Below are 14,429 nucleotides of genomic sequence, written 5' to 3' on the forward strand. Positions count from 1 at the left end.
ATTGACACAATAACATCTTCTCCTTTTAGAAGACAATGTTTAACACAGAAGAGCGAGCTGCATCCATACTGTCAACATATTGGGAAACTACCCCAGCCCTTTCCTCAGGGGCCTATTATCTCTAACTATAAGAGCTCCAGAATCCTACTGCCTTTCTCAAAATTCAGTATTGTGTAGGTTTCATATATTTAACTTTCCTTCAGTATTGTCTGTTGCCATTATTTTCCAGCTCAGAAATCCTGGTTCCTCTTTGTTTCTATCCTTTTTCCTATATGTGAGGTTTTCAGGGGGCAGCAGTCGTCCTATAACCAGCATCTCGTCACTTATTTCAAAGAAAGGATTTGGATCCTTTGTCCTCCCACGTGTCACACTGATGAGATGCATCTAATGACCTGGCTTTATGTGCTACTTTGTGAATTTTCTGCCATGTTTTCTTTCTCCCTTAACTCTACCCACTTTGCTAGTTCAATTTAACCTTTGCATTCTCACACCATTATTTCAGCATTTCAGTCTGATTACAAAGCTGACATCATGTCTGGAGTGGGAACCAACAGGCCAGTCTGCTTTCAAGGGACACTTAGGGTTGGCACCCCTGATCCTGGACCTGTCAGCTACTAGAGTTGATTCTAGTAGGTTGACAAGTAAGTGTGATAAATGCTTCCAACGAGAACATGTGGTTTGTCCAAATGGAAAAGTTCTTGACCGCATACCTGTCTCTGGGGAGAATATAAAGTCACTGTAGCTGCGAAAAAACAAAGTGATATGTGTTGCATTAACTAAGTTTCTACTTTTTACATCAATTTGTAGACTTCTTTTTCTCTCCTGGGGAGCTCAATTGACTATTGAGTTTCCTCAAATATCAACTCTGAGACATATGAAATAGCAGACAAAATGATTGATTACCAATCCATGAAAAACTGTCATAAGTAACAACTCACTAATGAAAGGTTAATATTCTTGTTTTAACTAATGTGTATATAGCTAAATGCGTATACAATTAAAGGTACACAATATTAAAAAATTAGAGACATGCCTCATTATATAGTTTAAAACTTTAAAACATGCCATATATCTTCAAATAAGACTTTTTGTGTAAATAAGACCATCATTTGTGATTTTATTGCTTCACCTTTTGATTTCAAAGTGGTGAATCTACAAAACCGAAAATAACAGGGTTTTTTTTTCCTACGAGTTCTGCTGTTTCCTTGTCAAGACATTTTCCGAATTTCAACATTTTCTTTTAAACCCAGGAGACAAATATTTTTCTAAGAGGAATTATGTTGTCAAATCATAAGCTCAACAGCATCTATTAAATAAAAACACAGCATAATGTTGTAAATCTATTTAGTGTTTAAGGTGAAGATGGTAACCTAGCTAACAAAGAGCCAGTACATATCAATCCACATGCTGGCTGGTGGAATCTTAAATCTTGCTGTAAAATCATGTAGTCATTATTTATTGAAGACGGCCCCAGACATTTCTTTATCTAAGAGACAAGAGCCCTGGATGCATTTTAAAAAAGGAAACAAACCTGTACATTCAGCACTGAGTAGATATCCAAATAGGCACATGGTGATGAGGCCCCACGACTCTGCCATGATGGTGTTCAGGAGCTGCATAACCTCTGCTAGTAGACTGTGCAAGTGGTGAGCGTGATCAATAGTTCCAAAGTACAAGCTGAGCTGTGTTTACTTGTGGGAAATAATGTCCATCTCCCACCGTGGATCTTGGGCTATTTCCAATGGTCTCTTGGGTCAAGCGAAAGAATTGGCAATGGTCATCATTAAAGTTTCTCTTTGATTGCAGGAGCTTCTGCTACTATGGCTGAGCTTGAGGCTGAAGCTGGAAGTGACACATCTGTAGAATGGAGATAGATGGAGTGGCAATAGTTGCTGTGTGGCAGCAAAATACACTAGTGGGTTCCATTTTATCTTTGCCAGGAAACAATAACATCAAGTAATTTAAAGGTAAAGAGATGGAAAATACAGTCATCGGGTCACTCACTCTAAAGTACCTTAAAAAATGCTTATGAGTCACCTGATAGATTTTTTTTTTTTGGTACCAGGGATCAAACTCAGGACCTTGCCCTTGTGAGGCAGGCACCGGCACCACTGAGCTAAGTCCCTGGCCCCCTGATAGATTTTTTTTGTGTTCTCCATAATCAGGAGTTTATAGACTTTCTTGTGCCATGCGCCATATGGTAAAACATGGACCCTGTTTCAGGACATGTGTATGTATGCATACGTATACACATTATACACAAACACACATATTTATACACGTGTAAGAATATACTATCACTTGCCCTTCTTTGTGATATTGTTGTGATACATTTTACTTCTACACATTAAAAATTCTATATCACATTATTATTTTTGCTTAAATCAGTCCACAATCTTTCAAAACAATTTAAAATGATGAAACATCTTTTCTACTTAAACATGTATTTACCATTCTAATACTCTCATTTGTGTAGATTCAAGTTTCAATCTATTATAATATTTTAATTTCTCTGAAGAACTTTCATTAACAATTTTGACATTGTAGGTCTCATGATACATTTTCTCAACTTATGTTTATTTGAAAATTCTAGGTTGAGTATTTTTCCTTCTTCCAGCACATTAAAGATATCATCCCATTGTCTTCTGGCCTGCATTATTTCTGATGAGAAGGCAGTAAATATCCTTATCATTGATTTCCAGCAACCTGACTACTATAAGCCAAGATGTTTTTGTTGAGATTCTTGGATCTGTTTGATATTTTTAATAAAATGCAGAATTTGGAGGGTCTTATTTTTAAAATTTTTATTTTAAACTAATTATAGAGCCATAGGAAATTGCAAAGACAGTAAAAACAGATCCCATATACCTTGCACCCAGTTACTACCAAGGTTCACATCTTATATAAATATAGTATGACACTAAAGCCAGGAAATGGTCATTAGTATAATGTATGTGTTTAATTCTAAGTCATTTTATTGCATGTGTAGACTTATGTGACCATCTCTATAATCAATACACAGAACAATTCTATCACTGCTAAGATCTCCCCTGTGCTACTACTTTATAATCACACTCACCTTTCTATCAATAATCCCTAACTCCTGGAACAACTAATCTGTTTTATCTCTATAATGAAAATGCTGTATGAATGGAATCATACGGTGTATGACCTTATGAAGTTGTCTTTTTTCATTCGGCACAATGCCCTTGAGATCCATCTAGGTTGTTGTACATTTTGATAGCTAATTCTATTTTATTGCTGAGTAGTATTCCACAGCAAGGATGTAGCACAGTTTAACTGGCTAAGAGGCATTTCAATTGTGTCCAGTTTTTGTTATTGCAATAATGCACTATGAATCTACAGGCTTCTGTGTGCATGTAACTTTTTAATTTCTCTGAAATTAATGCCCAAGGATGAAATTTCTTTATCATGTAGCAGTTGTATGTTTAGTTTTTAAATAACCTACCAAACTGCCAAAACGACTGTATACTTTTCTTTTCTACCAGCAATGGATCAGCGAGTGATCCAGCTTCTCTGCATTCTTACAAGCGTTCGATATGGTCAATATTTTTTGTTTAGTCCTTTTGCGAGATGTGTAGTGATATCTCATTGTGCTTTTCTCAGTTTTCATTTTTTATTAGTCCATGTGTGCAGTGCATAATGATCATACTCCTCCTGGGGAGTTGGTGCATGGACATAACACAGCTTCATTCCTTTCTTTGTCCCCTTCGCCTTTCTCCCTCCCCTTCCCTCCATCTCCTGGCCCCCTTCCCCCTTTCCCTTATCTCTCCTTGTCCTATTATATATTTTTATCTTGCTATTTATTTATATTTGGGGATTCTCATATAAGAAAAGCCATATGATATTTCAGTTTGTGTGTCTCATTTATTTCACTTCATAAAAAAAGGTTCAACATCTCTGGTCACTGGACAAATGTAAATTAAAACAACACCCAGATTTCATGTTACTTCAGAAAGAATGGCTGTTATCAAGAAATCAAATAGCAAATGCTGGTGAAGCTGTGGGGAAAAAGGAACACTTCTCCATTGTTTTTTTTTTCTCTTAAATTCTTCTATTGGTACATTTTAGGTATACAATGCATTTACAATCATCATTGGGATCTTCTACCTTTACATGCTATATCTTGGTTTTTATTTTTCCCATTCCCCTGCCCTTCCTTCACCCCCTCCACCCCTCCCCATTTGCAAAGGCTTTGTTTCCATTTATTTCTTATCTCATATTCTTTCCTTTCCCTTCTTTCCTTTCCCCTACCCCTTCCATTTCCCCTAGCCCTTTGGACCTTTTCTTCCTATTTCACATCATCTATTATTCATTTTAATCATTATTTACACTTTCAGTTTCTCATACCAGAGAAACTATTTGGTATTTATACTTGTGTGTCCTATTTATTTCACTTAAGAGTATGTCCTCAATGTGCATCAATTTAGCTATAAATGTCTCTAATTTCTCATTCTTTATGGCTGAGTAGTACTCCTATTTTTAAAAATACCACATTTTCTTTATCCAGTCTCCAGTTAATAGGCACTTGGGCTGTTTCTAAGCTTTAGCTATTACAACCTGTGCCACTATAAACACGGGTGTGCATATATTCCTGTAGTATGATTCTTTTAGTTCTTTTGAGAACACAGTAGAGGAATAGCTGGGTCAAATGGGACCTCTAATCCTAGTTCTTTGAGGTATCTCCATACTGATTTCCACAGTGGTTGCACCAGTCTGCCCTCCCACCAACAGTGAATGTCTCCATTTTTGATGGCAATATAAACTAGTACAACCACTACGGAAATATATATGGAGATTCGTTAAAAAACAAAAAATAGAAATTCTACTGCACCTAGCTATTCCCCTTTATGTGTCTTCCCAAAAGAGATAAAGACATCATAACACAGTGATGTATCTACCTTGTTTATAACAGCCACACAACTCATAAAAACTAAATCTTGGAAGTGGCTCATGTGTCCATCAACAGATGAACAGATAAAGAAATGTGATACTTATACACTTTTAATTTGTGTTTTCTGAATGGCAAATGATTTGCACACTGTATCATTTATTTAGCATCTGCAATCCTCTTCGATGTCTTGCCCATTTTCTCACTGGATTGTTTGAATTTTCTTACTGTTGAATCTTTAAGCTTCTTCATGTATTCTAGATACAAGTCCTTTTTCAGATATTTTGTTTGTAAATATTTTGTCCGAGCCTATAGTTTGTCTCTTCATCCTTTTGAAGAGGTCTTTCACAGAGCAGAACTTTTTAGTTTTGTTGTAGTCCAGTTTATCATTTTTTTCTTCTGTGGATCACCTTCAGAAGTCTTTTACTAAATCCTTACAATTTTTTTCATGTTTTTAAAACATTGGATAGTTTTCACTTTTGGGTTTATGCCTATGCTTCATTTTGAGTTGGTTTTCATATAAGGTATAAAGTTTAGGTCAGGCTTCATCTTTTGGCCTATGGATATCTAATTCCTCTGGCACCATTTGTTAAAAGAAATAGAGTACCTCTGTAGAATGGCATGTGCAATTGTTTCACAGAGCACTTGAGCATCTTGTTTTAGGTCCATTTCTAGATACCACACAGTATTTCTAGTACCACGCTGTCGTGATTATTGTAACTGTATGGAAAGACTTTATATCAGGTAGAGGGATTCGCTCCATTTTACTCTTCTTTGGAAAGATTGTTCTAAATATTCTAAGGGCCTATACCGTTTCATATAAATTTAAGAATGGTCTTATTTGTATTAAAAAAAACTCTTGCTGGGATTTTTTTAAGGATTATATAAAATGCATAGGTCAATTTTGGAGAATTGATATCTTCAATGAGTTATGTTTTCCAACCCATGAACATTTTATGTACATAATATTATGTAAATACAGTCTGCCAAAAAACATATGCACTCTTCAGGAAATGAAAAACAGTATAATGTTTTTAAAACAGACTCTAGGGACAGGGATTTAGCTCAATGGTTCTGGCACCTGCCCTGCAAGCACGAGGACCCAAGTTCAATCCCCGGTACCAAAAAAACCCCCAAACAAACGGACTCTATTACCCTCGTATGGGGAACCCTAGAGGATGCTGTATATCGCAGAAAACCCACTGCACTGCCGGCCCTTAGAGGAGAAATTGCCAATGCATGTGCAGCGATCTGAATGACCAAGGTTACCCGAGCAGCAGTTCACCGTACTAATAAATGTCTGGAAGCCAATGGCCACCACTTTGAGCACCTCCTGTAATTATAGAGGCCAAAGGTAACTTGTATGAATCTCATGATGTCTCAATCTATTTAATATTAAAGTGTTCACATCAGTTTTTCTTTTCCTAAAGTATGTACGCCTTTTTGGCAGACTCTGTATTTAGGTCTTTGATTTCTTTCCTTGGCATCTTGTAATTTTTAGCATCTAGATCCTGTATTTGTTTTGGTAAGAACATATCTCAGTGTTTCGTTTTCTCTGGCATAATTATGAAGGCTACTGTGTTTCTTTGGCAGACATTCTTTGAAAGAGAAGTTTTAGGATCACAGCTAAATTGGGAGGAAGGCTAGAGACTGCCTATGTATTCCCTGTCCGCATTAGTGCACTGTCCCTCCCATCATCGCTATGCCCTAGCAGAGCAGTACATTTGTTAACATTGATGACCCTACATTGGCCTATCTTTGTAATCCGCTTTTTACTCTGGCCTTGTACATTCTATGGGTTGGACAAGTGTACAACGACATGTATCTTGCACTGTAGTTTCACTGCATTACGATCCTTTGTGTTCCTCTCTCTTTACCCTCTAACTGCCGGCAACCAGTTATCATTTTTATTGTCACCAGCTTTGCCTTTTCCATAAGGTCATGTAATTAGAATCATATAGTATGTCCCCTTTTCAGTTTGGCTTCCTTCACTTAATAATAAACTTTTTTCCCCCAAGTACTGGGGATTGAACCCAGGGCCTTTGCACTAAAGCTGTATCTCGACCTCCACCCCCCGTCCCCTTTTGACACAGAATTTCTTTAAGTCATTAAATTGGCCAGGCTGGGCTTGAACTTGCGATCCTCCTGCCTGCATTTCCCAGAGTGCTGGGATTACAGGTGTGCATGAGTAGCAGTAATAAGCTTTTAAATTTCCTCCGTGTCTTCTCATGGCTGTATAACACATTTCTTCTTAGCAGTAAATAATGTTTTATGGTTTAGGTGTACCACACTTTACCCACTCACCTACTAAACCATATCTTGCTGGTTTCCAAGTTTTGGCAATTATTAGTAAAGTTCCTATAAACATCTGTGTGCAAGGTTTTGTGTGGTCATAAGTTTTCAGTTCCTCTGGGTAAATGAGGAGGAGCACAACTGCTATATTGCATGGCAGAAGCATGTTCAGTTTTGTGAGAAACAACCAAACTGTCTTCTAAAGAGTCTGTACTGCCCCAATGCCCATCAATGGATGAATGGGTAAAGAAGATGTGGGTTTTTTATACAATGGAGTACTACTCAGCCATAAAGAAGGATAAACTTGAGATATTTCCAGGTAAATGGATGTACTTTAGAACGTACTCTTAAGTGAAATAAATCAGACACCCATGTTTAAATATCACACTGTTTCTCTCGTGTGAGAAACAAAAAGGTTAAATAAGGACCAAAATGTGTAATAGATATTGGGAAATAGGAAGAAAGTGAAAAGAAAAAAATGAGGCTAGAAAGAAAAAATGGAAACAAAGCTTTTGTAAATAAGGAGGGGAAGTGGAGTTAAAGGGAGGGGAGGGGATTGGGGAAAAAGGAAGAATCAAGGTATATCATGTACAGGTACAAATTCCCTGTGATGAATGTGATCATTATGTATATCTAAATTGTATCAATAAAATTAATTAAAAATAAAGAGGCTTACCATTTTGCATTTTCACCAGCAATGAATGAAAATTCCAGTTATTCCATACCCTCACCAGCCTTTGCTGCTGTTAGTTCTAGGTTTCGGCAATTCTAATAGGTTTGCAGTGGTATCTTGTCATTTTAATTTGCAACTCCCTAATGAAATATGATGCCCAACATTTTTTTCACATGCTTCTGTATTTCTTCTTTGATGAGATGTCTGTTATGGTCTTTGCCCCATGTATTATCTGGGTCTCTGGCCCAGGTTATTTGTTTTTTTATTGTTAGGTTTTGAGAGTTCTTTATTTTTGTTAATAGTACTTACTCGGATGTATCTTTTCAAATATTTTTCTCAGTGTGTGGCTTATCTTTTCATTCTTTCGACAGTATCTTTTACAGAGCAGGAATTTTAAATTTTAAAGGATGCAAATTTACCAATTTTTCTTTTTCATGGATCTTGCCTTTGGTGTCAAATCTGTACAGTCACAGTAAAACCCAAGATCAATCATGATTGTCTGATGTTAGCTCCTAGGAGTTTTATGATTTTGTATTTTACATTTAGGTCTGTGGAGGGTGTGAAGTTTGTGTCTAGATTAATTGTTTTGCATGTGGATGTCCATTTATTCCAACATCATTTGTTAAAACAATTATCTTGCCCCTTTGTCAAAGATTAGTTGACTGTATTATGCAATTCTGTCTCTAAGGCTTTCAGTTCCATTTCATTGATCTATTTGGGTATTCTTTCACCAAGACTTTTCATATAAAGTCTTCAAGTCCAGCAATGTCAGCCCCTCAGTTTTGTTCTTCTCTTTCAATATTACATGGCTATTGTGGGTCTCTTGCTGATCCATAAAAAAATTGAGAATCAATTTATCAATATTCACAAAATGACTTGCTGGAATTTTGATGAGAACTGAATTAAACCAGTAGATAACTTGGGAAGAACCGATTGGTATCTTGACAATATTGAGTCTCTTAGCTATGAATATGGACTATCTTTCCATTTATTTAGTTCTATGATTTCTTTCATTAGAGTTTTGGAGTTTTCCTCTTGTATATCGTGTGCATATTTTGTTAGATTTATACATACATATTTCATTTTGGGGATGCTAATATAAATGGCATTGCTTTTAATTTCAAATTCCACTTGTTTGTTGCTGGTATATAGCAAATCAATTGACATTTGTACAATAACCTTGTATCCTGCAACCTTGCTGTAATCACTTATTATGGAAGATTTATTATTGTTCTTTTAATGTCTTTTTCACACATTCATTTTTATTAAGTAATAATGCAATTTATTTTTATGGATTGATTTTAGTATCCTCTCACCTTGTATGACTCACTTATTAGTTATAGTCTTTTTCTTTTTGTAGAGTCCTTTGAGTTTTCCACATAGTCATGTTATCTGAATGTAATATAGTTTTATTTCATTTCCAATATTTTTTGCCTAGAGCAGTTACTAAAATGTCTATTACTATGATGAATTACAGTAGTGAGAGCAAACATACTTGCTTTTTCCTGATCTTAATGGGGAAAGCATTCAGTCTTTCTATAAGTATAATAATAGTGTTATGCTTTTTATAGATATGCTTATTTAGATGACGTAGTATTCTATTTCCTGCCTTGCTGAGATTTTTTAAAAAGCATGAACGAGTGTTGGATGATGCCATTCCTTTTCTATGTCAATTGTTATGACTTTGTATTTTTAGTTTCTTGATAATGTGGATTAGATTAATTGTTGCTGAATGTTGAACCAGTACTCCATACCTGAAAAAAATCCCATTTGGTCATGGTGTGTATATTTTTTTCTATTTTGTTTTGTTGTAGTAAAACCCCTTAACAATTTTTAAGTGTACAGTACAGTATTGTTGGCTATAAGGACAATGCTGTACAGCAGATTTCTATAATTTATTCATCTTGCTTAGGTGAAACTTTCTGTCTGTTGGTTAGTTACTACCATTTCCTCCTCTCCTCTAGCCCTTGGCAACCATCTTTCTACTCTATTTCTATGAGGTTGATTTTTATAGATACTTCATATGCACGGGATTAGGCTATGCTTTTGGTATGTGATGCGCTTATTTCACTCAGTGTATGTTCTCATGGTTCCTTTATTTCATTATATATGGCAGGGTTTGCTTTTTAAAGGCTGAATCATATTCCATTTATCAATATAGCACATTTTTATGCATTCACCTATTATTGTATATTTAAGTGGTTTCTACTTTTTCTTAAACATTGTTAGATTTATTTTTTATTATTTTGTTTAGAATTTTTACATCTAATTTTATGTATGATTTTTTGGTACTATCTTTGGTGTTTGTATTGTAGTAATAATGTTGTTCTTAAACGGTTTAGGAAATGTCCCTTCATATTCTATTTTCTGGAACAGTTTATGTGAATTATGTTAATCTTTGTTTTTGGTCAATGTCGCTAGAAGTTTCTTAGTTTTATTGGCTTTTCCAAAGAGCTTACTGTATAGAAAAAATTATTTTACATCTGATTAACATGTATTAATTGTACGTGTTGATGGGGTTCAGTGTGATATTTCAACACATGAATACCATGAGCACCAATCAAATCCAGCCTCCCTTTATACACCTTCCTCTTCCCAACCTTTGATAATTTCTATTCTACATTCATGTCAACTTCTTTGCTTCCACACATAAGAGAGAATATTGCTTCATTAGTTTCCTTTATTGTTTTGCAGTTAATATCAGTACTTTCTGCTCTGATATTTATTATTTCCTTCCTTCTGCTTGCTCTGGGTTTATTTTTCTCTTTTTAGTTTCCCAAGGTAAAAATTTAATTACTGATTTGAAACCTTTCCTCATTCTAATATGAAAATTTATGCTCTAAATTTTTTTAGCACTGTGTTACCTGTATCTCACAAAATTGGAATGTTTTATTTTTATTTTGTTTGATGTATTGTTTGATTTCCCTTGAGATTTAATCTCTTTAACCAATGATTGTTTAATTTTCATGTATTTAGACATTTTGATGCTGTCTTTCTACTATTGATTACTAGTTTGAGTCCATTGTTGTCAGAGAACATACTGTATGATTTCAGGTCCTGTAAGTCTGTTCTGGTGTGTTTTATGGCCAAGGTATACTCTATACTTACGAATGTTTCAGAGCTCTGGGTGGGGGGAAGCATTCTATTGTCGTTGGGTGTCGTTGGGTCGTTCCATATAAGCCAATCTTGTTGGTTGGTTGTGTTCTTCAGATGTTCTGTACTGCTAATTTTTGCCTAGCATTTCTGTCAGTTGTTGAGAAAGAAGTGTTGATGCTTCCAGCCATAATTTTGAATTTGCTAATTTCTTCTTTTACTCTATGAGTTTTAGCTTCATGTATTTTGAGACTATGTTGTTTAGTGTGTAACACTATTAGGATCATTATGATTCCCTGGTGATTTAGTCCTTTCTTCACTATTATGTTTCACTTTGTCTACAGTAATTGTTTTGCTCTGATGTCAACTTTTTTGATATTAATATAGCCATTCCTGCTTGTTTAATTATTAATGATTTCATGGTATACAGTTTTCTGTCTTACTTTTATCCTACCTATGTTCTTGAATTTAAAGTGAGTTTCTTATAAACAGCATATAACTGGGTTATTTAAAATTTCTCTGTTATTTTGTGCCTTTTGATTAGTATATGTAGTCCATTTACATTGACACGATAGTGCTTGATCTGCCATTTCATTTTTTTTTTTACTTCTGGTTTGTATTTTTCCATTTTTCTTTACATGTATTTCTGTGGATTACTTGAAAAATCTAAGATTTTATTCCATCTTGATTTATTGAGGCCATACTCTTAAGTGAAATAAATATGACACACATGTGTAAATACCGAATTGTTTCTCTGGTGTGAGAAACTGAAAGTATAAATGAGGACCAAAATGTATAATAGATAATGTGAAATAGGAAGAAAAGGTCCAAAGGGGAAGTAGAGAAGGGGTGTGGGGGAAAAGAAAGTAGGGGCAGAAAAAATGAGAAAAGGAGAAAAAAATGGATTTTTTTATAGTTTTAAATTATCTTATTGTATAATTTTGTAGGATTTGTTGTAGAGATAACATTATACATATGTTACTTGCTACAGGCTATTGTATTAATATTTTAACACTTCAAATGAAGTGTGAAATCATGTTTTGATTTTGGTTCCTTAACCTTTTCAACTTTTAAGTATTATTTTCTTGAAAACTAGATGGTGGATTTTTTTTGCTTTATTCATCAAATATAATTTATAAAACACATGGGGAAAGTTATATTTTATTGAATATATCTATATCTCTGCTCCTTCCGTTGTTCTATCTTGCTATCCAATGCTCCAGGATTCATGCTTTTCAAGAATTTCCTTTAGTCATTCTTCAAGGATAGGGCTATTGGCAACAAATTCTTCTAGTTGTCCTTTCTCTAAAAATGCTTTGTTTCCCTTTTATTCCTGAAGGCTAGTTTCCCTAAATATAGACTTTGATTAGTTTTCTTCACAGCTTGAAAAATACTTTGCCACCTCCTTCTGGTCTCCATGATTTCAGATGAGAAATTGACTGTTACTCAAATTTATCTTCCTCTATAGGTAACGTGTCATATTTCTTTGACTGCATTCAAGATTTATTTCTTTGTCTTTAGATTTGAGAAGCATAGTTAGGATGTGTTTTGACATGCATTTCTGTGCTATTCGTACTATTTGGAATTCATTCAGCTCCTTGAACCTCTGAATTTGTGTCTACTGCCAAACTTTTAAATTTTCAGCTACTAAAAAAAAAATCAGCTATATACATTTGACCCCATTTCCTTTTTCTTCTCCTTCCAGGACCCTGGTGACATGAATGTTCCATAGTTTTACTATCCCATAGGTCTCTCTTTTTATTAGTCTTTATTTTCTTTGTTCTCAAGTAAGCTCTGTGAATTCAGAGATGTTCAGTGAGTTTGGCCAAACTCTGTAAGATCACTCATTATATGGGTGCAACTTGAGACTGTACTTTCAAGTGAAATAAATCGGGCACACATGTGTAAACATCGCATTGTCTCTCTGGTGTGAGAAACTGAAAGGGTAAATAAGGACAAAAATGCATAATAGATAATATGGAATAGGAAGAAACTGTTCAAAAGAAAAGAGAAACTGAATGGGGAGGGGGGAGAAAGGAAGGGAAAAGGAAAAAAACAAGAAAAGAAGGAAAAAATAGAGACAAAGCTTTTGTGCAAAAAGAGGGAAGGGGATTGAAGGGAGGGGAAGAATTTGGGAGAAAAAGAGGAATCAAGATATACCATGTACAGATACAAATTCCCTTTGATGACTGTGATCGTTATGTATATTTAAATTGTACCAATCCAATTAATTTTAAAAATCACTGATTATATCCTCCGTCATCTCCATTCTGATACTGAGCCCATTTGCAGAATTTTAAAATTTGATTATTGTTTTTGTTTCACTTTTATTTTTATCTCTTTTATTTTTTATTGAGACATAACATTTGTGCATCTTTATGAGGTGCATTATGATAACTGGATACATGTTTGCAGTATGTAATGACCATTATTTCAGTTTCATATTTTTATTTCTCTCTTTTTATAATGTCTGAATTTTTGTTGATATTTTCTAATTTTTCTTTTTTGAGATAATTTGTAATTGATTATTGAAACGTTTTTCTGATGGCTGCTTTAATATCCTTGTCAGATAATTACAACATCTGATTTATTTCAGTGATGGCTCTTCTTGATTGTCATTTCTCACTATATAGTATTTTCTTGGTTTTTGATATGATAGGTGATTTTTAATTGCATCTTGGACATTTTGGCACTTATATTAATAGGGTCTGCATCCTGTTTGTCAGGCAATCAGACTGTTTAGGGTTAATACCAAGGTGCTGGGTTACTTTTCTGGGCCACTTCCCAACCTCAATTTAATTTCTAGATCCTTTGTGGTATTATTTTGATATTGCAGTTTTAAGTCAGTTGGTTTCATGTTATGAATATTATCTGGCCGAACCTGACCTGATCAGGCATGCCCTTTAAAAGTAGAGAGCTTTCTTCAGCTGAGAGCAGAAGTCAGGGAGGCTCAAAGTACACAGAGAATTTGGTGAAACATTGAGTCTTTGAAATGGAGAGAGCCATGTGAAAGGACTAAAGTTTGGTCTCTGGGAGCTCACGACTACCTGTGGCTAACAGTGGACAAGAAATCAGGGCCTGCAGTGCTACTGGAAAATAGAATTTAATTCTGTCAGCAATCTCAATAAGTCTGATAGTAGCTTATTCTTCAGACCTTTGTGAGAACCTAAGCTGAGATCCCTCCTGAGTCTGCTTGTACCTCTGAGACATAGAACTGTAATATAATAAAGGGGTATTGTTCAAGCCACTGAGTTTGTGGCAAGTTCTTATGTGCAGTAGAAACTAGCACTCCATCATCAATGTTTAATTTATGCTGTGTTGCCGTCTCCCTAAGGTTCTTTTTGAACTGTCAGTGCCCTACAGTTCCATACCATTTTTACAACTGACTTTATAAAAATTTTATAGTTTTAGCTTTGATATTATAGTCTATGATATATCTTGAATAAGTTTTGTATAGGA

The 14,429-nt window shown here is 34.9% G+C and overlaps 1 protein-coding gene across 1 annotated transcript in view; it reads right to left on the bottom strand.

Annotated features, from left to right (window-relative positions):
* The window catches only part of F9 (coagulation factor IX), a 37,044-nt gene extending 35,357 nt beyond the window's left edge, over positions 1-1,687 (bottom strand). The window contains exon 1 of the mRNA XM_004862316.3: positions 1,532-1,687. Coding sequence (XP_004862373.1) covers positions 1,532-1,619 — 88 coding nt within the window. The 5' untranslated portion in view covers positions 1,620-1,687. The remainder of the gene's footprint in view (positions 1-1,531) is intronic.
* Positions 1,688-14,429: the final 12,742 nt, after the last annotated feature.

The sequence above is a fragment of the Heterocephalus glaber genome, unplaced genomic scaffold (genome assembly GCF_053883595.1).
Source record: "Heterocephalus glaber isolate CG9 unplaced genomic scaffold, H.glaber_assembly_v1.0 deba00001764, whole genome shotgun sequence".
In the NCBI taxonomy this organism is placed as follows: domain Eukaryota; kingdom Metazoa; phylum Chordata; class Mammalia; order Rodentia; family Bathyergidae; genus Heterocephalus; species Heterocephalus glaber.